Source organism: Phalacrocorax carbo, chromosome 8 (genome assembly GCF_963921805.1).
Source record: "Phalacrocorax carbo chromosome 8, bPhaCar2.1, whole genome shotgun sequence".
Taxonomy (NCBI): Eukaryota; Metazoa; Chordata; class Aves; order Suliformes; family Phalacrocoracidae; genus Phalacrocorax; species Phalacrocorax carbo.
Genome location: NC_087520.1, coordinates 32771312 through 32796920, shown reverse-complemented (window position 1 = coordinate 32796920; position 25609 = coordinate 32771312). Strand labels below are relative to the sequence as shown.

Genomic DNA, 25609 nt, shown 5'->3' with positions numbered 1-25609 from the left:
CTACAATATAAATGCATCAGATGTAAAAATAAACATTTTAAGTAAATTTTTGTTTAAGTTAAAAATAATTTTGAATTAGTGGCCAGAGAGAGAACACCACGGCAGTGTTATCTTCTGCCTCTGAAGATAGGAAAAACTTCCCACAACAATACATGTAATGAACCAGAACAGTTGGAATTAAAGTTTTCAGGGCACTCAAAACACACCAACTTTCACATGCATTGTTTTGAATCCTCTTCAGGCTCTATCAGTTCAGCCTCACTCAGAAGGCTCTGGGGCTCTTCTTTTTCCAAACTTTTCCAGACAACCCTGGAAAGGTTTGGACAGAATTTAAGCAATTAGAGGATCTTTTATTTCCGATCACTCGATGGCATTGCAAAACAAAAGTGATGCTTTAATATAGAAAGAGGAGCATTCTCCTGCCCTGCCCAGTGGGTAGGATTTTTAAAAGTGAAAGTTAGAAAAATAATCATCTTCATCCTGACATACTTTCAATCCTCTTAAAACAATCTCAACAACTATATATAGTATGAAATTTGCTTTTGCCTGTTACCCTTGTTCTTACACAGAATTTTCTAATGTGTCTCACCAGCGATAAATTGTGAACAAGGCTATGACTCTAAGAGTAGACAGTGTGTTTCATGGGTATTTAAACAACAGCATTAAGTACTATAGGAATCTGTGGAATGTGGAGTGCAGATTTATGTGTCTTAACAATTTCTTTACTGGTTTGTAATAAGCCAGAAAACTAACACTTTATTTTTATACTAATTTGGCCTCAGAAGTAGAGTATACTGGAGCATGACAAGAACAACAAAAATAAACTGGCATATACTTAATAACTGTAACAGCGAATTGCCTCCAATACTGAAATATTTATCGGAACTGGGGGGAAAAAAACTAGAAAGAATTACCCTCAACAGCCTGCTACCAGCTCTTTAACAGTAGGCAATGTAATGCCTTAAGGTACCTCAAACTGTCTTTCATTTTCTAGACTTAATGGCTGATTGCAGAAATCAATGTTGCCATTAGTAACAGAGTATTTGTTATGGCATGATTTCCTCTGTTGTTAGGCTTGCAGAATGATTACAGTATTAGCGAGGTGCTTTCTTTATAAAGGGCTGAAGATATAACTTTCAATTTACTATCCATTAGTAAGTGACTTTGGAAACATAGATGAGGCCAGAAATCTTACCTGTTGTTACTTGGAGATTTTATTTCAGCAGTCATAGGCTAGTAACTTTAAAAATGTACCAGGAAGCTAAATATTTTAGACATCTCCAGTGAAATATTATCTGCTTTGCTATTTTATACACAGCAAGTTAACATGACATACAATGTAATTAAAATATTTCAGTCCAATTTCTGTTTTTTCTTGTACTTCCAAATAGATGTGAATTAAGCAGAAGGCTTCATACATATACACATAAGTTAAAAGATTGTCAAATAGTTAGTAATTTGTATTTTTGAATCTCTCTTTAATCAGCCCAGTGGCCAGGTACAAGTAGGTATCTCCACTAAGTAATTGATATGGGAGTGGGAATAAGGGCAATCGGAGAGGTTAGACAGCACGCTGTTTATTAGTCCTCTTTCTTTGAGCTATAGCTCAAAGAAGGCATCTTTCCTCATCCTTTTAAAATGGAGGAGATGGAAAGATCTGCAAGAGAGGCACCATGAATAGAAGAGGAGGGAAAAAAAAAACCACCTTCCAAATCCTAGAGGGTGAGGCCCTGGAAGTGACATTGCCATTGGTGACCGTACAGACCCTGCACGCTGCTGCCAGTGGGGTGGCGGAGGTGACAGCTGAAAGGCTAGGAAACCTGCCCTTGGACGGGAGAAAAGGGTGAGCCGAGAATTAACCTCAAAGGCATTGCAGGAACCCAAACACAGATGTTCTGGCGTATAATACCATGTCCCTGTGGACTGCTAGAAAACGATCTAACAAGAGAATGCATAAACTACTTTGCTGATGTGATCTCAAATACAGCTACACAGCTTTCAATGCAGAGGGGAAGAAGAAGTTATCGTACCTGAAGAGGAGGGTGAGGAAGGATGTGGGCTGTCCTCCTGGGCACTCCCCGTCTGCGAGAGACCCCCACCTACTCCACTTTCTTCAGTAATATTAGAGGACCCTGGTGTTGTCGACCTGCTGACAGACTGAGACTCTTGATCACTTCCAGACCCACGTCGCTCATCAAGACTACCTTGAATTATTTCATCTTCTCCTTTCCTGTCTCTTTTGTGGACCCTGGAGTGAACAACCACTTGGTGGTATGTTCTAAAAACCCTTCCACAGTCTGGGCATTCAGTTGGCTTTTCTTTTACGTTTCCATGACTTTGTAAGTTGTAATCGAGTCCCTGGTTCATACCATGTGACAAAAAATCTCTACTGCCTTCTAAAGGGTCTAGTTTGTTTGGCAGGTCTCTCTGATTGCCCATTTTAGTGCTGTGAACCAAATCAGCAGGCATTTTCTGCTTAGAGCCATCTGCTCCTACTAACACATACTCCCGCTTCTCCTTATCAAATATAACTCCAGCATTTGCCAAAGTGTCTTCATGGCTGTGCTGTATCTGCTGCTCTTTAGACAAAAAGCCATGTTCCATGGCCATTCCCCTTGCCATAAGCTGCCAGGCCTGATAGCTGTTTACTGGATCCATCTCTGCCGCTTTGGCAGCAGCTTGTAACCTTTCTATACAGCTGGATTTCAGAGGAGGCACCAGATTGAGACAGCCCAATAAAGAATGTTTATCCCCTTCAGCAATACTGTGGCCAATGCCAGAAATCGGTGAAAGGAGCTTCCCCAAGACTTCTTTCTCTTTCATGGGCATATCTCCTTTGTTATAGATTTGATTTTGTTCACTTAAACTCGCTTTGTCAGGAGGAAGAAACCCACTCTGCAAACATGACAGGTATCTTGAATATAAGTTTGCATGAGCTTCCTGGGACATGCTGCTGATGGAGACAGGTACTTCAGGATCATTAGGAGATTTGTTCTTTACAGATAACTTATTCAGGTGAACTTTCATGTGGTTTTTAAGAAACCAAGGCTCTTTGAATCGCCTCCCGCAGATCTGACAGCAGTGTTCAAAGGAATCCTTGTGCTTTCTCATGTGGCCTTTTAGGAACCAAGCTTGGCTAAACACTTGGCCGCACACCTCACAACGAAACTCATTGGTGGATTGCTCCCCATTCCCATTGGAGCCCTGGCCCTGTGCTGACTCTGCAGTTATGTGAGCCTTCTCCACGTGGCTAATCAGCTCCTCCTCCTGCGAGGCAGCAAAGTCACACAGAGTACACTTGTAAGGCTTGTGCAGGATCCGTATGTGCCTGTCCAGCTCTTCTCGCTTCTTAAACTTGCCTTTACAAAACGTGCATCTGAACCCAGCTGTCTGAGCGACAACTTCTTCCTGGACACTGACTGGCTTTGGAGAGGGAACAGGGTTTGAAATATCAGGTGTGCTGTGATTAGCTGGCACAGACAAGTTACAGTTTGCGAGAGGCATTGGCTGGGTGTGCTGCTGTGCTTTCACATCAGGTCGTGGCTGCAAGAGGCTGCTCTTCATCTGTTTGTCCCGAAGAATTGCTCTCTCCTCCAGCTCATGTAAAAGTCTGTTTTCTTCTCGGACTCTTCCACGGCCTTTGCCAAGGTTTCCAAGTTTATGAGTACGCAGGTGTATCTTCAGGTTTCCTTTCTGAGCTGCTCTGTGGTCACAGTATGGACACTTAAATGGTTTCTCTCCAGTATGAGTTCGCATGTGTAGCGACAGGATGCTATTAAATCGAAAGCGTTTCCCACAGAGGGGACATGGGTACTTTCTGTTTTTCCTGGCATCATCCTCTATATCGCTCATCTGAGACATAATCCCTAGGTTTTGTCCATTTAAGAACTGCTGCAGATCCACACGCCCATTCAAACTGGTGTCAACCTCTCTATTGAGCTGGTTTGCCAACAGTGCCATCTGACTGCTGATGGGCTGGTTTGCTATGGACATGTGGCTTTTGTCTTCTAGTGGTGCTGACGCCTTCTCCTCTGGATTCTGCCTGTTCTGGAGCTCCGGGAAAGCATGGCTGAGCTGGGAAGTGATCTGGTGCAGCTTCTGGCTCATTGAATACTGCCCATTGAGTATGGTGCTATTGAGATGGGCATCAGCTTCTGGCACAGCTGAAGAAACACCAAGGCACAAACTAGCTTCCTCCATCTCTGAAAATCAGAAGATATTTTAGATTCAGACTGTGATAGAGTTACAAGCATTGAATCACTGACGTACAATTTGCATTTTATGTTTTACCTGCTCATAATAATGCAAAGGAATTAACGTAAAAACAATAAAAAGTGTATTAAATGCCAACTGTGCTACACAATCATACATGTGCTTTCATCATTCTGCATGTTTACCAATAACCATTAATTACTACTTTAAAAATGTGCTACAGTTTCAAAATCTAATTATTATGGAAGGGGCAAAGGTTTTTGCCACCTCCTTTGTATTTCTTATTGTGAAATTGCACCTGTTTACATTTCTAAATCTATAGAAAAAGAAGTGTTATGCATCTCTCCCATTTCCACTAGAAAAGCCAGGGGAAAAAAAAACCACAAAACCCCAAACAAAAACAGAAATCCATTTGTAACTTTCAGTTCCATTAACCATATTCAAGATATTACACATTCTACAATAAGAAAGATAGTTTTATGATTTGACAAAAAAAAAGATGGTATGATATTTACTAGTATACAATAAAACAAGATAATGTTTTGGGAAAAAAATAAAGGAAAGGACAAGCTTTAGAACAATAAAAGGGATTTTGCTTTAGTCAACAAAAAATGCAGTAATATCTCATTAAGCTGATTAGTATGCTGCTTAGAAACAGTACTAGGTGCTGTAACACATGATTATAATCATAAAAATCCTTCAGTGTTTGCAAGTAAGCATTAACGAGGTATATTAAATTTTAAGGAGACTGCGACTAGCAGCTTTGTAAACCTCTGAGATTAAGATTTAACCCTTCTGTTACAAAACATTGTTATTTTGTCATTTTGAAACTGAGCCCATCAAAAGGCACATAAATTATCTTCTGCCAAGTCTTTTAATTCATCATTGAGAACCTTCAGATTTCAGTTCTTAAGAAAACTTGCCAGATTATAGAAGGAATATCTCTGTCCTTCGACGGGTAAAACATGTGATTTAAGGCACTTTGATTTGTTTTAAAGAGCTCTCTTATGGAACTAGATAAAACCAATTAAAATCTGGGGAAGGTGTTGTGGAAAGCCTCAACAAGTTAAAGAATTTTAATAACTTTCCTAATACACAGTAATGACTACAAATTGTACCTACACTATGTATATGGCAGAAAATTAGAATTCAAAGCTGTTTGCTAAACACAAGTGCTCTGTTCTGGTCTGCATAATAGTCCACAATAATCTTCTATACTTGCCACTTCTCTACTCTACACAGAAATAATGTACCTATAAAATTCTATTTAAAATATACAGTTTTATATTAATAACTCTCAAACTATATGATGCTATGAGGTAATATTAGAACATAATTAAGATCTGTGTCATTCAGTGGAATGATTTAACACTTTATTCACTAATCAAATTACTGAATTCTGTATGTTATTGAATAATTAATTTGGTAAACTTTCTGTTTAGCTTTAGCACAATCCAGGTGGACACCATTCTTCACACAGCTTCATAGTGGCTACTTGCTAGACAATTTGAGGCCCAAATATGGCAAATACTTAAAATGCATGTAAATGCACTCATGGGAGTAGTCCAGTAGACTTCAAAGGGTGACTCCTGAAAGCAAAGTTCCACACATGCTTAAGTATTTGCAGGAGCAGGGCCTTAAAAAATAACAAAAAACAAAAAAAAAAGAAAAAAAAAAAACCATGGGTGGTCTCCAAGAGACGACCTATTTGGTCCTCGACAGGATGATTGAGGTTGTGATACAATGCAGATCTTGTAAGAAGGGGGAAGTGTATATTCGTGTGTATTAAAGATGAACATGAGCTACAAAATTTTGCTTTGAAAAAGGTCTGCATTACATCTAAGTTTAACAGTGCTCAGATTCAGGTTTCATTCTGGTGACCCATTACTTACATGCTGCCAATGTTGTTGTTTATAAAAATATTAATGAGATCAAGTATATAAAAGGCAAAGGCTTATACCTATAAGGTATAGGACTGCACTTAAGTTTAGCTTGCAGCGTCTGATTTCTGAAGGTAGAGGAATGCAGTCAAGCCAGGTCTTCACCCAAGGCCATGTAGAAAACAAATACAATTCTTGATATCCATGAAAGTTTTCTGTGCAGCAGACCACAATCATTCAAAATGTGGGTACATACAAACACTTTTTTGAACATTTTTGAAATTTTGCTTAACTTTGAAACAAACCAAATTTCACATTGAAAAGGATTAGCTTCACATCTGAGGGTTGTAGTGCTGTGCTTAGACCTGCCACTGCCTGAAGTTGACTGAGATTTTGAATATCTGCTTACCCACTTCCTAAAAATAAATTAAAACAACAACAAAACAAAACAAACCCCAACAGAATCCACCTTCTATCTGGATTCCACATACCACAGGTATTATTTCTCCTCACCATGCTTAAACAAGGCAAGCTGGCAAACAAGAACATAAAAATTCAACAAATGCGTTGCATGTACAGACATATACATATATTGAAGAGGGTTTAGAAAAGTCTTTTTGAATTGTCATTATTCTACAACAGCTTGAAAAATGCAGTCTAAATTTCATTTATTCAGTTGATCTCAATAGGAACTGGTGCCTTTACATCCTCAGGAAGGTTCGGGTAGTTAATTTTAGCATTTTATGCTCTATCGAATTTGGAAATGCTGACAGATCCCAGTGGAGTTTATTAATTCTGATGTTTAACCCTAAGCATCAGTTCAAATGTATGGTTCTTTGGACTGGGGAGTGAAGAGGAAGAAGAAGTTGTGGTGAGATTTTAAGTTATTCTGTGGCTCTTTTTCAAAGATAACTTTAATAAAGTAACACCAGCAGTTATAGTTGGAACATGATAATCTTTAACTATTTTTTGCTATTTTCTGTCTCCCACAAACACAGAGACACATATAACACAGAATACATAGGAAGAGTTCAAAACAAATCAAGAGGAAGAACAAGCCCATAATTTTTCATTTAAAAACTAATTTTTTTGGATCAAGTCTGGGGAGCCTGACCCACACACATTGATCTTTTGCAAATTTTATACATTTTGATGGAATATGCAGAAAGGTCAGCAAAGTCTCTGCTTAGTGAGAAATAACCACCTGTAAATGCTGCATATTCTGCTCAGCTGTTCAGTTTCTAGGATCGAGCTACCTCAATCTCAAGATGCTACAGTTCTTCACTTAAACTGTATTCCCACCCTCACCTGCCCCAGCTTCTTGGAGTCCTGTCTCCTGCCTCTGGCTCTGAATTGTCTCTTCTTCACTCCTACCTCGTTTCATTGCAAAGTATAATCATGGTATTCAAAGTACTGCCACATGAAATTACCCCTCCTGCAATTCCCAGTTAGTGCATTTAGGAACACAGGGACCACACTTTCATGTAAATCAGACTCTTGGTATTCTTTAGCAAAATCTACCAGAATCTCATCTGTATCCACATGCAAGACAACTAAAACTCCTCATCCATCATTCCACTATGGATTAGATAACCCAATCTAATTTACCTAATTTCTCTAAAAAAAAAATTAGCAATTTCATTGTCTCCCTCTTTATTCATCATCCCTGTCTAGACCTATGACTGGACAGGGTTACACTAAGTTGAGTAAGGGGCTTTCATTCCCCAGTGAGCTTCTTGCTTCAGGCCTTGCAGGTCAAGGTCCCCAGCTTGGTGTCACGGTCGTCATTGCACAGCCTCTTCGCATCAGCTAGGACCCTCTCTCAGGGTCTGGCTGCTCTCTACAGCACCCAAGAGGTGCAGGAGTGCTTCTGCATCACAGCCATGCTCACAGCCACACAGTCATCCTGCCTCCACACAGATCTCCCTATAGATGCAACTGCCCTCCTCAGACTGGTCTGATGCCCAATTTTACCCTATCCATTCTGCCCCAAAATGCTAAACACACTCAAAAAAACCCTCACGTGATGAATGGACCTCATTTAGCTTTAACAGATAACCAGTTTGTAATTTCAAGTGTTTTGACAAACATTTTTCTCAACATCTATCTTTGTTATGTCCTGCCCTTCTTAACTCCCCAAACCAAAATGCTAGCTATTCAAAAATAAAAAATTTGGAAATGCCCATTTATAAGTGCTGATGTGAAGCTTCATGGTAGGGAAAATTTCTAGCTTTCAAGTTTTAAATATATAGTATTCTACATTATTTTCATGATTCTCATCTCTCTTGTAAGGAGAAAACAGAACATTTTGCCACCACGTGCACTGGGAACAGAAGCACAATGTTCTCTGCAGCTACCGTATGTTTACAAAATCAACTGCAAATCAAACTTGAGATTGTTAAGAAATTCAAAATCAAAATATGTTTGTTGAAATTTATGCAGTAAATTTTTGACCTTTATTATCTCAAATGTTTTGTAAAGACAGCATCCCCCAAGACATGGCACTGTACAGCACACATTGGTCTCAGGAGTTGTTCACAGGCTGCCCTTCCTAACCTAAAAAAACCCTCAGCTCTTGCACAGGCGATCCACTCCAGCCAGGAAGCCCAATCCTCACCCCGCTATATATGTACAGGCTACAAACCAGCTTGGTTTTCACTGCACATGGCAGGGCTGGAGCAGCCCCTCAGTAAGAAGCAAACAAACCATCAGAGGACAGTCATTTACTGCAGCGGGTGTGCAGTTTCCTATTTCTGTGAGGAGAGCACTTAGCTTATGAAATTCACAACTGGATACATATATTATAAAAAACCTCTCTCATCTCCCACATGAAGGTACAGTGAGACATTCAAGTCCCTTTGATGATACTAATAGTTATTTTGATTTCACTCACATTCTTGCCCTCAAGACTATTTCCTGTGATATCAATAACTAAAGTTCTGACTTTAGCCATTTCAATTGAACACACAGATTTTATTTAACTATTTGAAATGGATTACTGGAATTTAAAACCAATTATGACACCAGAAATGCCTGTCATCACAACTACATTAATGTAATATGAGAAGCTTGGCTTCCTTTTGCTGGAAACAGAGGGAAAAAAAAGATGGCAACTAGAATAAAAAATAGTTTCAATATAAATGTATGGCTACACACACATGTAAACGTATGAGCGCACACACATATCTGTATACTTACACATATATGTATACACACACCTGTTTTCTTTGTAAACAGATGGACCAAATTCAGCTCTCATTTACACCTGTTCATTCCTACTGGACACACACACTAAAGCATTTCCCTCATCATTGCTGCAGAGAAAACAGTCATTTTAAAACCACTGTTGTGCTGTTATTATAGCTTAGATTAGGTTAGTTAAAAGATTTACAGTTCAGTAAGCAAAGTAATGCTTTACAAGCTCACGTGCTTAAATGACAAGCTCGCTCTGGCCCTGATCTTCTGAGCAGGGAGAGTTACACACACTGTTACTTATGCTTTCAGAATATAGACCTGGTATTTATCTTTCCAGCTACAAAAATTCACATATATCTACATGATCTTGTGGTCCATTGACAAATTCTAAATACCCCAATACAGACTGCTTCAGTTCTTAGCAACTCATAAACAGGTATCGCAGAGAAACTTCAGAATATATATTGAATTTTTATTAAATATTGTTCTTACTGTTGTAGCTGAAACAGTTTAACTAAGGCTGTTATAAGCATAATACACTCCTGTTAAAAAATACAGAACACCAGACTACTGAACCCTTTCAGGGTCATTAAACAGCTGTAAACATTATTACAAAAATAAACCAGAGATTTCATGCTTACATTTTAGCCCAGAGCTTGGTGTGCTGAGCAAGTACATTTTTTTCATCTCTTACAATCAACGCTGGTGACATTTGGGCATCCAAACAAATTACATCACAAATATTACTGAGGTGGGTAGGATACTGAGCAGTTTATTTGCCAGATGATTAATATGTAAACAGTAGGGCAGGATAGATGACCTACTCTTCTTTGACTGATTTGTAGGCAATACTAAGAGACATAGATGTAAGTAGTTAAATTTTAACAGAAACGTGTGCACAGAAGGGGGGGGGGAAGAGAGATCAGCTGTATTTAATGCTACTAGGACAGCATTATCCAATCTGATAAAAATGAAATAAACATTAGGCCATATTCTATTCTTATTTTACAGAAGTAAAATAGAGTAACTGCATTGAATTCACTGGAGTTTTTCCTCTTTTTTTTGTTGTTTTTGTTTTTGTTTTTGTTAAGTAGGTGCCCTGCCTGCTCCTTGGGCTATAAGAGAAGTATATTAGGGAAATATATGGTTTCTGCAGTGTACAGAATGTCTTTAAAAAAAAAAAGTTGGCCTACAGGTAATGTGTCCTATCTATTTGTGTTTATTTAAATATTAAGGCCAACTTGGTAATTTGTTATTACTACTACTATTATTTACCACATTTAAGTTTTGTTGTCATTGCAAAGCATATATAGCTTCTAAAAATTAAAAACTGGGGCAAAGCATCACTCAAACACAGTACGTACAAAGTACTGGGTGATCCTGTGCTGACCAGCTCCCGCAGCCCTGACCAGACACCCAGGGCCAGGGCTGGAGCCTCACACTAACACCCATCTTCCAGCACCCAGCCGCTGCGAAAGCACGCAGCGGGAAGCAGGGAAGGCATTTGACAAAACTGTAGCTGCTTTGTAGTGCTGATATTTAAACAAGCTGCTTATTGATTCTAAAACAAAGTACTCCTTTAGTATCAACGGAGCCAACTCATTCCACAACAGTTTTTATGTCCTAAAGAAGGGTTAGCAGAGGGATTTTGAAGTTTCAAAAGTCATTAGCAGACAGAAAATCGGTTGCTAAGGCTGTACCGCTTTCGTTCTGGACTGAGAAGACAGTTGCTTTCTAAAATACCTGCTACATCTATAGGGTATTTTCTAGCTAGCACAGTGTTTTGGACTGATAACTGATCAGTTGAAGATAAATCACCGGAACAGTCTTTGGTTGGTAGCACCCATGGAGTGGAGGACTATGAACTGTTTGTGATCACAATCTAGGAAGACGAGCAGAGAGGAGAGGAGAGGTCATTTATAAATCTCACTCGACAGATTAGAATAGAAAGATTAGAAGAATGCAGACAAGCTGTTTGATTTATTGCTACTTTGCATGTGACTTAGCAAAATCTGTTTTCCTTCTTATTTATTCTATTCCACTTGCATATACTTAAGAAGTCAGATCCAAAGAAGAGAAAGATAAATAATTGGTACTGAAAGTTCAGTAGATTAAAAAAAACCAAACCTGCTTCTTTTCCAGGCACTGGTTGCATCTGGGATCATTATTTTTTAGCTTATAAGCATTGATTCTCATTTTACTTCTTTTTTCTCCCCCCTAGTCTTCTCCTGATGACAAAAGTGAAGATAAGAGTGATACCAAAATTCAAATGGGAGCCTGATTTGTGGAATGCTTCATTAGACCAAAGCTTCTGTTACTTTAGAAACAGCATTTTTAAAAGTAAATTTGTTGTTTTCATGTAATTTGGAATGTATACAACTGATTAAGCTCTCTCCAATTTGATCAATCTCCTGTAGCTCCTATCTGATCATTCACTTTAATTAATCTAACTGGCATCTGCGTCAGATTGAAGAAACCTTAAAATTGAGCTTTAACAATCTACTTTAGTACTATGCAGTACAAATCAAATAATAAAATGCCTGGAAGACTTTGCAAAGCATATTTATTATTTCATTTTTTGTCATTTTTACCGCATGAAATCGGCTCCGAATCTTCTATTCTCATTTGAGAACACTGTACCGCACTGGAAGTCTGTAATACTCTAACTCATTACATAATATTAAAAGATACATAATGTTGACTCTATTAATCTTGCATTGCTCGCACTGACAAGTACCAAATAAAAGGTGGTGCATTTCAGCTGGGCAAGGACAGGAGAATCAGGCCCTCTATACCAATTACAAAGACATCAAGCAAGAAGAGTTAAGACCACAGAACCCAAATCATAGTTTGAAACAATTTAAATCGAAAACTGTAATGCGGAGTTGATTTTATTTTCATTTCACAGACTTAGATTTTGTGCACAAATATAATGTCAAATGCACGTATGTCCGAAAGATCAAAGCATGATTGATTGTGAAGTATTCATATGCGATAGCTCAGCGAGATTTTGTTCACAAGGGCACCTGTCAGAAGCATAAGCTTGGATACAAATCATCAAATACGTATGTAAAATCATTACTAAAATCCAGGCATGCAATCAGATAGTCAGTTGTCTGAAACTGTTGGACTGTAGCCAGCACAGTGGCTCAACAGACTAATGCTTTGGTCTTTGCAGATCCTCAGGGCCCTGGTTCAGTTCTTCCTGCTACTGGTCAGGTCAACTGTCTGTACCTAGTGTTGACTTTCCTGGCACTTAATGCTAGGAGTAAAGAAAAAAACCCCGAGTCCATAAGTTCCCTTTGACCTGAGCCACAGAAACATCTGCTGGTTGAGTCACGAACTGCTTGTTGGCCAAGTTTAACAGTAACCGATCCTGTTGCGGATCAGCTCTCTCAGCAGTAGGTGTCACTGCAATAAATAGATGGATTTCAAGGGACAAAGACACACATTCCCAACGAACATCCCTGAATAAAGAGAGTTTCAAAAAGAAGTATATGGTCCAATTAGACTTTTTCTTTAACTTTATGCAAAATGCTGGAAATCTGGTTTGGGGAGAAATGAAATTGCACAAGTGGGCTTGCCAGCAACAGCAAAGTAATTCTGTCCTTTAGTCCTATATCACAGAGATCCTTCAATTCACATTAATCACCTGCCTGCAATCCCAGGTCTATTAGGTAAAGACTGTTACAGTTAAACCTTTAAAAAAAAATATCTCTAACAAATTAAGTCATTTTCTCTAGTGGAACAAAAGATGTAGTTATATGGAAAGACACTGCACGCTCAACTGTAGTTTTAGGACTTAACAAAGACCACAAGGTTAGCTTATTTTCTGTCAAATTAGAGAGTCCATACACAACCATATCTGCATACAGAACAAGAAAAAAAAGAATACTTACAACAGCTTTGGGCAGCGGGTGGGGTGGGGTGTGGGGGTGGGGAGATGTCTCAAGCATAGATTTAATTAATAGAGTGTATATTTTGAAAAAGCAGTAACCAATTTATATTTGAAACAGAAATATGTGGTACGCCAAATAATACCACAGAGCTGTCAGCCAAGTCTACACCACATTTGGTTTCATTATCACAAAATGGTTTGTAGGATAATTAAGGATGCTCCAAATTGCATACTACTGAGTTAGACAGTAGACAAAACAATACATCACTAAACATACGGGCATCACTAAACGTTCTGTGATGACATCAAGACAGAAACTACGTGCCTGAGTAAATGTTTTAATGTTAGTCAAAAGGAAAAAGAAAGATTAATACATTAAACCTTGCATTACCTGTTGCACATGAAGGAGAGCATATGCAACAGTATATACTCTCAAAGTATGTATATAATACAGCTGCATTTATTTTACTTCTAATGATATGGAGCTAGTAATAAAGGAGAGGAAAAAATATAGAGATAATTAAAAGAAATATTATTCCATTCTTCAAGGTCGATATATTTAAGAGAAACCAACATTTAAAAAGTCCCCCCCACACCTGAAAAGCATAAAGGGCCACACTCTGTATCTGGAAAGAGTTATGTTCTTCCTTTTCCTCCGGCATGCTGCTGAAATGTCCCCAGCATATACCCTCGTATTCTGTAAAGCTCCCCAGCATCATGGGTCACCAAAGCATATTGTGATCAACACAACAAGACAGGAGGGGAAGACATTTTCTGCATGTTTCTTTGCTGGGCACAGAAATAGCCAACATCTTTAATAAAATGTAAATGCAAACTGTTAGAAACTCAGAAGTAACTTGCCCAATTTCAGTGCTCGCAAACTGCTTCCAAGGCCGTAAAGGGACTGAATTTTTTCGGAATTTCAGCACTGTAGAAGCGAGTATCCCTAACTGATCATTTTCACATCTCATTTAGGAAAAAGCTCGCCATGCATCTTGACTTAAATAGATGTCTCATCCTCTGTAAAGAAGCCAGGGACAGAGTCCAGAACTCTTGACTCCTATTGCTTAGTCCAGTATGCCAGATAGCTTTCTTTTATCAAGCATAATTGACTGCTGAAAAGACTGGGTTTTTAAACTCATGACAGCCTGTCAGCATAAAAAATTTTTGTTAAAATATTAGAGAGTTATTTTGGTTTTTAATAACTGAGATTCTTGGCTGTTAATCTCTTCTACCTCCAATTTCTGTCTTCTCTTTTCTTCTCTCAACCTAACTGATTTATTTGTCCTCTCCCTATAACACACAGACTTGGTGGCAAAAAGAAAAGCCGTAATTTAGAGGGTCATAGTGATTCTTAGATACAAGTGGCTTCAATGAGTTATTTTTAATACTAGTTTCCTGGAAAAGGATAACATTGAGAAAGCCTCAGTTTCAGTGCAATTAGACTGAGTAAAAGACACAGCCGAAAGAGGCAGGGATGCTGGGAGGCCGTTGGATGCGGGGAAAAATAAAGCAAACATTGCTCAGAATGCTCCTTGTGTTTGTGATCTCCAAAAAAGTAGAAACAGCAAACTTCTTGCAGAATTAAACTGAAAAAGATAGATGAGGAAACACAATACAAACTTAGACTAAGGATAGAAAAAATATATCACTCAAGAAAAATGAAACACTAAGAAACACAAATCTTTTTCCTTTGGTGTTCCAGTCTGTGCACACTTTTACTGATACAATAGATTACTGCTGTTGTCATTTAACTTTATTAATTAATCACCATCATGAACACAAGGGCAGAGCCAGTAACTCTAGAAGCCACCTCATACCTCCTATGATGCTTTCACACTGAGATAAGTGCTTTAGACTTAGAAGGGTGTGGTTAGCAGTCACTGTGCACAGTTAAGACACCGACAGCTTGATTTTGAAACTACTATAACCTTATCTGCTTCAAGGCCAGAAAATATTTTTTAAAAATGCTCTTTTTCAGACCGTCACTTCAGAGAAGCAAAAGAAAATGCATGTCTCTGCAGTACTGCTAATCACATGGTTCTTTCAGATGGTTTCTTGAGCTGGAAGGCAACCCCAAACAGGAATGTCTATACTAAAAGTAAGTGACATGGGAGTATTTCCCTGTTATTTCCCCAGCTGCTTTTTAAATTATCTTTACCTGCCAGAGAGAGATCATTCTGCCTTACAATAACCCTTCCTCTTCCTCTGAATGATGGAGCAAAACAGTTGTACAGTTCGTTATTTCCTTGGTTTAATCACAGATGTCACACAAATGACCATAAACCAAGGTCACATCTTCGCAGACTCTTGAATGTAGTGAGGTACAACCCACAAGTGAACAGAGAATCTCCTCCTACCATTGCGCAGCAAGATCAAGTACAGGAAAGGGAATGGCTACATAGTGCATATATTGAAGGAAGCATAGATGCAAGCACTGATTATGGTAAAACAGTACGTCCTTTTAAATACAAAGGCAGCACGACCGTTGGGATCCTAATGAGCTGAGCACCGATTGCTGTTCAGGCACCCCTGTTTTACCTGGGCACAGTAGCTTTGATCATTAATAAAAAGGGCACCGACAACTTGGCAGACACACAGCAGATACATGAATACAGGGGAGGAGGAATGCTATAAAAATACAACAACATATTTCAAAGCTATCTGAAGGATAAAAATCCTTTAAATAATTTTTATATTAATTGCAACATTCCAGGCCCTTGGCTGAAAAGACAACCTACCATGGTTGATAGGTCAGTGGCAACAAAGCTGACAAAGAAAGTCTTATAAATGCAATCACAGGATGACAGACCCTGGCAAGTTCAATTATGGTTGCAAAGTCCGTTGGGAGATGGACTCTGCTAACTGCAGTATATCCTTAAGAGCTAGCTCTGGCCACATACAGCTCTGACCGAACTCCTTCGAGTGACTAACAGGATCTCTGGGGTCTCTAGTCCCACGGCAGGCTAAGAGCAGCTGAGAGTTATCAGAAGGACCAGGGACTAACAGGGAGTGCTTTACTGCAAGAGTTTTGGATGCAATGTGCAAATAAACATAACCGAGTGGAACCGTTTCCAGTCTCTTGAATAGTCTGTGCAAATGAGCAGTTTGCGTTCACTTCCCCCAGCTCATGGAAAACTTCACTCAATGATAATTTATATTGCTGCAAACCTGTGTGAATCTAGGTAATTTCAGCAAAATACAAAGCCAGACAGGAGGGGGAGAGACTTGGTGGTTCTGTTTCAAGGACCTGGCCACAGGAGGTGTTGAGTGGGCTCCCACTGCTTGCAATAGGACATCAAAGTGCTCCTCATTGTATGGGGCCAAACACCAATAGCCCCAAAGCTGAGAGCATTCATGAGTTCCCACACAAAACCTCTGTATTGCTTCAGTTGCCCAAGCAGAAGCTCATTTTTCCTGTTGTACAGATTTCCAGTGCCTTGCACCTACACTTACAGAGATTGTTACATCTGTCTTTCTAATTAAAAGGATTTCCATCTCCTTCACTTTCTACATCTGAAGAGACCAGCTATTCTTATTTGATGCAAGAAAGCAAGAAGGGGACGTATATAGCTTCTCATACTTCAGTGCAAAATTATCTAAGAATTCAAGTCATATTTAATCAAAGTATCAGGCTTCCTTGTAGTTTCCTTTTCTTTCCTTTTTTTTTTTTTAAGTCACAGAAACCAAGTCCTTTCTCAATTTTGATTGTTGACTTTTATTTTCCTAGTGATGTTAAAAAAAAATAAATCACCATTTCTAAAGGACTTCTTTGTTCTCTTTCTGAATTTTCCAAAAATATTGTAAAATGACAATGGTATAAAAATTTTACTGTAAAAAAATATATATATAAGTACTGTGAATGAGCAGAGTTATTCATTTATATCCCTAGCTTATGAAATGCCTGTATCATGTATCCTTTATCCAACAGCAGACTCTTTTAGCTTCAATCACAAAAGCTAACAATATGTTATTGATACGATTTCAGGAAACTGTCAGCAGGCAGCTTAACTTTCAGCTCCTCAGCTATGGTAAGCGTATGCACAAAATACACCTGTACCTCTCCTGTATGAAAGCTGGCAGCAATGCACACATTCCTGTCAGCTGTCACAGCAGAATAAAGAGAAATGTAAACAGGTCTTCCTCACTAAACACAGCCTCATACTCCTTACACAGCAAAAATCCCGCTACTGGTTTCACTGGGAATTTTAACCAGCATCAGAGACACATGTCAAACCACTGAGGTGCAGCTGATCACTCCCTGCAAGAAGCTGGAGCGAGAAGCAGCTGGGCAGGTAACCAAAGATACTGCTGTGGGCCCTCATCCTTCTTTCCCCATGCCCACCTCCTCCCCAGCACTACGCTGTCCTCCAGCAGTTGGCCTTTCACACTGCTGCGAATGAGCATCAGGCTTCCACCTATTACATCCAATATATTCAACACAAAATCAATAGGAAGGCTACTGAACTGGGAGGCTAACTGGGCCACCACGCTGCCAAGAAAAAGTGGGTTAAATAATGCATCTAAGGTTTGGTACACCTCGAGCCAGGTCTCCAGAAGCAGTTAGGAGCCTGACTCTATGAAGTGGGGTGAAAAACAGGACTTTCAATGCATTTCTGCATCTGGCCCTTTGTCCTCACTTAGGAGAATGGGTGCAATCAAAATGAGAGAGAGACGAGGCTCTTCTATAAAGATACAAAACTTTATTTTCAACTCCTTCTGCTTGAAGGAAAAATAAAGTTAGCACATAAGTCCAGTATTTTCAAGTTTTGTATTTATCTGCTATTAAATTTTCAAGAGCTGAAGTATAATCAGAAGTGTCAGAAGCCACAACAGGTAAGCTGAAAGTGCATCTCTCTCCACGCTATGAAACCATTGGTTTTTAAAACTAGTTTTTATATTGGTTTACAAGCTTTAGTAACAAACTATGTTGTACTATTAGATGTTGGTCTTTTTTTTTTTTTTTGTCTGGTGAAGAGAAATAACAGGCTTCTGCAGGAGTTAGCAGTTTGGGTGTTTTTTTTCCTCCAAATGATCAGAGGAAGTACCGTACTTAAAGGATGTGCCTCACTTGCTCTTAGAATGGTAAAACAAAATATTCTTCCAGCTATTCTAAGCCTGCCATATATGTATTATGCTGTTACAGATTTCAAAAGGTTAGCTTCAATGAACCTGACATCAGTATAACCCAAAATAACCCATTCAAGAGAAAAGTAAGAAATAATTGCTGTTTTCTCTTTTTTTTTTTCCTCAGCTATATTGCTATAATGATTTTGCATAACAGATTGAACAAAGTGCTGTTGTGACAGGTGGTAGAATTCAGCTAGTAAGCACAGAGACAGGGTTCAATTTAGTTTGTGAATCCTTTAATTGTTGTGCAGCTAATTAAAGAAGGTTCTTTACACTCGCAAGTGTTTACCGTTGCTAGTATGCATACATGAAAAATTAAATTGTGCCTTCAAGGGCTGAGAACTATAGAAAAATCATAGCTGATTCTGCAACATGCTTACCAGCTCAAAATAGCTGCTTTTCACAATTGGAATTTGTAAAACTTTTTGCTAAGCAAATATAGAGCTAATTAGAAGTGTTCGTTGGACCAATTAACATTTAAATAAATAAGCCATATTGCACATTTCACAGTCTTTATTTAATGATGCTTCTTAACTCTTTGGAAAGATTCCTTTAAGTACAAATAAGTTGTCATAAAAATGAAAGACAAAAATAACACCATAACAGTATATTCTGTGCTTTTTTCTTTTTGCCTTGAAGTGTTTTCTAAAACTCTATACCTGTTACTGGGGAAAGGGGGGCTACACAAATCTGGTTCCTTCTTTCATCTTGTCAAGTTACCTTTCTACCCTTTGAATGCAAACAGAAAAACATACTTGATTACTATTTAAAGTGTTATGATAGGTCTGTTTGTTTTGCCCCATGGAACAGAATCTGTTTTAGAAAAGAAAAAAATCTTACTTTTATCTCATTAAATGGCCATTCCAGCCAAAAAAAGGGGTGTTCTCAGAAGAGATTGCTCTTGGAGCAACAAAAGCAGCAGCTTGGAAGTCGTATATACAAACAGTGAAGTGAAAGGAAAATAAAAAAAATTAAAATAAATCTGTTTTTCAGGTCTACTGTTAGCATTCCCATACAAAACCAGCATTGTTATTATACCTAACCCCAGGGCCACAATTGCCTGTCTCTTTGGGGTCAAGTGATATTTCGCTTTCAAAACAACTGTCTTTTAATTTAACAGTCCCTTTCAATCAATAAGACCCTTCAGTCTGTGTTGAACATACATTTTCTCTCTCTCTTTCAACCTCCAAACCTCTACCTAACACAAAGATTACATTAAAAACAGGGGGAAGGCTTCTTGATACATTTTCCTAAGACACAGTACACTACCTTGTAATCACACTAAGAGCTAACATGGAAGGACTCATTGTTGACCTTGGCTTTCAGCACAGAAAACCAAATTAACAAGGACCAATTAACATTTAAATAAATAAGGAAGATTAACAAAGAATACTCTGCATACCAAGAGGGTAAAATAAACTAAAGGAAGGAGTACAGTATCTCCATCAGTCGGCATGAATGAAATTCTCCGAGAAGGACACAGGCCTGTTGGTGCACAGAAGCACAGACTGCTCTCTGCTGTACTGGTAAGGCCTGCTGAGCACCAAAGGGGATGCAGCCGTGTGTGAAAGCAGGCAATGTTCTCGCTCCAGCAGACCCTTGGGAAAATGTGCAGAGACCCCACAGTCCTGCATGATGTGCTTACAGAAGGAAAGATGCTGCCTGTATTGGTCACCTCCACTATGCCACTTCCACATGAGGCCATTGGTGTTTCTGATTGCCTACCATTGCTGCGCACCAAGAAGCGTGCAGCTTTGAGCTCATGTCTAATAAGCAGCAAGCCAAGGCTAGCCATCTCTTGCACAGATTGTCAAGCGCATGCTAATTCTGGTTAAATTTTTAGTGGGAAAGGTGTGTTTGGTTCAGGTTTTTTTTGTCTGGTTTTTTTAGATGCAGTAAATTCTTGTTGAAGTCTAAGAGAAGCAAAAGTGGGCAAAGAACATCCAACAGCCCAAGAGGAAGGTATTTGGGAAGCCCCTGGAGACTGGGAAATTTGTGTTTTAAAATGTCCATTCCATTACATTCAGGCTGGAGACTCCAATCTGAATTTCTGTGCTAAGTAGTTGCTCTGACTATCAAGCTACAAACTATACTGGTATGAAATTCTCAAAACTTTCATGGTTCAGGGAAACCATGTCTCTACCCAACTTGAATTTCGTATAGTTCTTTGACCTTTTTTACAGGGGAAGGGGGTGGCAGCACACAGGTACCTGAAACTGTAACTTGGAGGTAGTTGTAGGGACTCCCTATGCCATATGAACAGATGATGCTACACCAGGCAGGATGAAGGTAAAGGGTTCAACCACCTTTCACTTTCCCTGCCTCCCGCTCTTCCCTCAGGTAAATCTCCAAAGAGAACTTCAATTGGCAGATTTTCTCCACCGTTCTTGATTATCATTATCCCAACAGAACAATTATATCCCCTACTTAGTACTCATCTGCACAGCCTATCTTTTAAAAGGTAACTCCTCCTACACAAAGGTTTTGAATAATTCTCAGAAGGTTACAACACGATCTATCATTTTTAAGTATTTGGATCTGGAGTACTGGTTCAGGCCTCTAACTGACAGCCACCTTTATGAATAGTTAAGAGTTCACAGAGAAGATTATAATGTACTATTTAAATATGTATAAAGGACAAAGATAATAACAATATTTTGCAATTTAATAGAAGCTTCTGTCTGAAATTCTCAAAGGAGAACCGAAGTCCTCACATATGCACACTCACAGCTCCTCTGACCTGCACAGTTGGTCACCACTATTATTCTCAGGAATCTGGTAGACTGTTATTGCTGGATTTCTCAAAAATTATAATGTCTGGGAAACTCAAAGTGAATCACCATTTTAGGAACATTGACCAGCACTTTGCCCAAGGCAGAAAGCAGCATAGGACACTGCAAGATGCTCTGCAGACCCTCCACCCCTGTTCCCTTGGTTGAGGAGGAGAATCCTCCTCACTCCCAGGGTGAGACACAACTGACTGAGCCGCACACTGTCCAGCTGGGAGAAAAGCATCTCCTGCTACTGTTCAGGAATAACCTTTTCTGTAGCCTCAAAAATAATTTTAGAGTTTTTATTCCCCCAGTACTAAAACAAAAAAAAAAAACCAACCACAGAAGTGGACTCTCACTTGAGAGCCATACTTTCTTGCATGAAAAACACTTTTCTGCACTTCATTAGTATTACAGCAGTTTTGTAATTTAAAAAAAAAAAGGAAAAAGAAAAAAGTTTTAAGTCATCTATTTCTAAATGTCCTATTTTGATGAAGTTAAACTCCTGTCTTCTGATCAAGAGGCTGAAAGAAAACCACCCTCTCTGCTATCCTATAAAATATAGAATTTTAGCCACATGAAGATATAATCATGCTCAGCTGTATCTTTCACAGAAAATATGAACAGAGCTAATAATTTCAAACAAATGTAAAAAAATAAGGAACCTAAATATCAGCACCAATCCAATCAACTATAAAGTTTGAAATGCTGCTAAAAAGTTGGTTGCGTTTGAAAACTGGACCTGGACAATTTGAACTTATGCAAATGGCATTTGTATAGCACTGAAACCAAAGGTATTCCCATCCTTAAGGCCGTATTTACAGAAGGGTCAACTGATCTTAAATAATCCTGCCAATGTATGAGGAAAACATGTTTTACATCCAACATTATTAATATGTGTCAATTCTTAAACAAGTAAGTTTATTAACCAAGAGTAAAAAAATGCAAAGGAAAAAAAATCATGTATGTCCCAAAGTACACAGGTTTTCATGCTTCCTTTTACAATACCTACTTTGCTTCAACATCTTCAAAAAATTCACGAGCGTCAGAGAGGCACAGATGACTCTCAGTTCTCTCGCAAAACTTGTAACAAACAACAATTACACAGTTTTTGAGAGAGAGAGAGAAATGGGGGAAATCTATTTTAATGTGACTGTTTTCAAATACCTGAATTAACTGGGAATGAACTGGCATCATGAAATCACTCCCTGAACAGATAACTTTTCTTGAGACAAAATGCAATGATGTAGGAAACTGGACCAGCTTTGTCCACTAGACACTTTGTTCTGTAAGAGTGTCTGTATTCCCCATCTCTTTCTTCTCTGAAAACCAGTTTATCATAATTTCCCTACCAGCATTATAGTCAGCCTCAATTTTTTTTAAAATTTTAACTCAATTCTTTAAATCAGAATGATGAAGTTACTGAAATAACATCCCAAGCCTCTGGCTGAACTACTGCTAGCACAATGGAGCTCCGATTTCATTCAGGGTCCTATGGCTAATAACAAACAGCAAGAAACTGAATTCCTTCATCTCAAATATAACCATCTAAAGTCAATATATGAAGCATAACATTCACAGATACAGAAGATAAGAAAATTGGTTTGCAACAACTTATCGCAGAGTAACATGTTAGCACAAGTTAACTGATTTACAGTAATTTTTAGTGTACATGCTCTTGTAAACTTAGTACAGCTTTCAATGAAAGACATATTTCACTGGTTTCATTAGGGCTAAACTAATACATTGCTTCTTGCGTGCTGTGAGTCAGGAACTACTACAAAGACAGATACAGCAGCTGACAATTCATAATCTGAGTGTGGGATCAGTATTTATTGCTAGGTTCTATGGTCTTTTGCCAGGGTTCAGAAAATCAGATATTCCAAACTGCAATTTCTATTGCTAGATTTTCACTAAAACACCTGTGCTATTTTTTCATGGGAAGCTACAGAACTTTTCCCTAGGACCTATTTGCCATGTAAGTCCCACCAAATATGCTACAGGGTATGGGCTGGCAAAAATAAATAATAAAAATCACAAAGTGACCAAACTTTATGATATGTAGAGATACCAAGACTTAAAACAGAAGGAGATACAAATTTTAAAAATACTGCATGATGGACCCAATCCAAAACCAACTTGGTGACAGTCTTCATGACTTCATGACTTTTGGTCTAAGCCCATGCTGAATCAGTTACAAACATTTATACCCATAAACGGATCTCAGGGTGAAACTTGAATCCATAGGTATGTGGAGCTTATTGATGCAATGACAAGAAAAAAAAATCACATTTTTTTCCTGCAAAATTGCTTTCAATAACTGAAAACAATCTTAACTAAAACCAATCAACATTGTACTGTAACGTATGACTTACAAAACGTTTTAAAGAAAAAATTCACTCACGTGTAATTTCACTGTAAGTCACACACCATTTAACTACAGCAATGCACTGTTCCAGAGTTTCTCTTTCTTACCCTAACAGATTGACTAGGTTTCCACCCTTCTTTTTCCTGCTCAAAAAAAACTTCTCTGTAGTACTACTGAGTAGCAATGGAGCATGAAGTTGGAATACAGGGAGAACGGGGAGTCCTACCTTACACATTACTGACTGGCTCTGTTAAAGTTTCATGAATGAAAATAAAAGTAGATATTAAAATGGAAAAAAATATCCCCAGGAGTTTCCAGTTCTTCATGCATTACTTCACTGATAGTGGAATGCTCTTCCGCGGATGGCATTGCCACCATCAACTCAATGCATTTTGGGATACGTCAGTTCAACAGAAGGGAGTTGGTTAAAGGACACAGTGATGCAAGACAGAGACAAAACAGTAACAAAACAACAATGCACTGGATTACTCCTAATTGTTATTATTTTCCTAATTTTTTTAGAGACTAAAACTAATATTGAAAAATCTTTGCTTTACCTTTGATTTGCTTTATACAGCAAGCTAAGATTGGGTTCAGAATGATGAATCTGCTTTCTGTTGTAGGTAAGCATGTATCTCATCAAAGAGGAGCAGGGAGCAGACAGAATGCACTGTACACACAGGTGGGGGGGCACACTATCAACAGAATCTTTTTCTCTGTAGAGAAAGTGCACTGGTTACAAAACGTACATCTATATACACCGGTGAAAAACTGGTATAGCTAATTTTAAGTCTTGCAGCCTTGACATACTGAACATGCTAAATACTTCTGTCCAGCTGTAGCCATGTCTGCTCAAATCACAAACTATATAATAATCAGTAACATACCTGCAAAATGAACATAAAACACATTTATTTTATAACTCAACCTGCAGGTTCCCTAAACAAAGGAAAAATATATGGGAAGCTTAGATAGATCCCGAAGTTTACAACACAACAACAAAAACAATTTGGCAAAAACGTTTATAAAAATACTTATGCTTTTTTCCTTTTTGTCAATTGTTAATTTCATGAAGCAACTACAATGATCACAACCAAAATATGTACACACTTTTCCTCAAAAAGTTCCCACAATAATTCCTATTTATCATCCACCTTTAACATTATCACCAGGCCTTCTACATATTGTGTAGTATCTACCGCAGCAATCAGTTGACAGTTCCTGTCTATCCTGAATAACATTTTCCTTCTTGGGGGCCGTACACCTTTGGGATACCTTTTGACCTTAGAAAGCACCCCTTAGGTATCAATTCACTTGGAATACTTCCTACACAGGAAAGGAGATAGTTTAATAAGCATTTACAATGAAATATTTTTGGAATAACCAAGCAGAATGCACACAAGGGCCACATTAATATTGCTATTGCATCCTCACTGGATACTCACTGACTTCCACCCTTCAGCTATGCACAAAATTCATGAATTTGCCTAAAATCAAGCACAGGCTGAAATACCTTCCTAAATCAAGACTGCAAAACATCAGCAGCCCTTGTGAGAGATGTCACTAACCAGAAATGTTTGGAGGGGGGTTTCCTATCATATTTAAATTTTCTATAAGGCAGAACATCAGTGGTCATTGGTCTGTTATCAGCGATTAATTATAGCAAGTAAGTTCTGTTTCACCAGCTAAAGAGGGAATCAATATGAATTTTCAATCAGGAAACAGACAAGTTTGTTCAATACACTTGAAATCTCAAGCAGATGTAGTCACTTTGCAGGTACAGAACAATGGATGAGGAAAATGTAACTTGTAAACAAATACCACTAGTATTGGCTGGAGCTGTTTGTCTGCCAGAGTATGATACGGTCTGGCACACGTTACGACCTGCACTTTCTGTGTCTATTTTAGTCTTTTTTTAGGGCAGGATCTATCTCACCTACTTGCAGCCATTCCAGCATCTCATCTACCTAAATTAGACACCTGTCTTTAAAGACAATGAAATTTTCAAGATGCCTATGCCTTTTCTGTGAGAAGCAAACACAGATAACCTAACTTTTAGACAGTATTCCTTTACCTTGTGCAGGAAAAACAGTGTTCTATAACCCAAACTATTCTGTTTAACCAAAGGGCAGCTGGCATTTCCACTGCTTCACCA

The 25609-nt window shown here is 38.5% G+C and overlaps 1 protein-coding gene across 1 annotated transcript in view; it reads right to left on the bottom strand.

Moving 5' to 3' along the window:
• The window catches only part of ZNF536 (zinc finger protein 536), a 298795-nt gene that overhangs the window by 188298 nt on the left and 84888 nt on the right, over nucleotides 1–25609 (bottom strand). Inside the window, exon 5 of the mRNA XM_064459500.1 lies at nucleotides 2031–4202. Within this exon, the coding sequence (XP_064315570.1) occupies nucleotides 2031–4200 (2170 nt within the window). The 5' untranslated portion in view covers nucleotides 4201–4202. The remainder of the gene's footprint in view (nucleotides 1–2030; nucleotides 4203–25609) is intronic.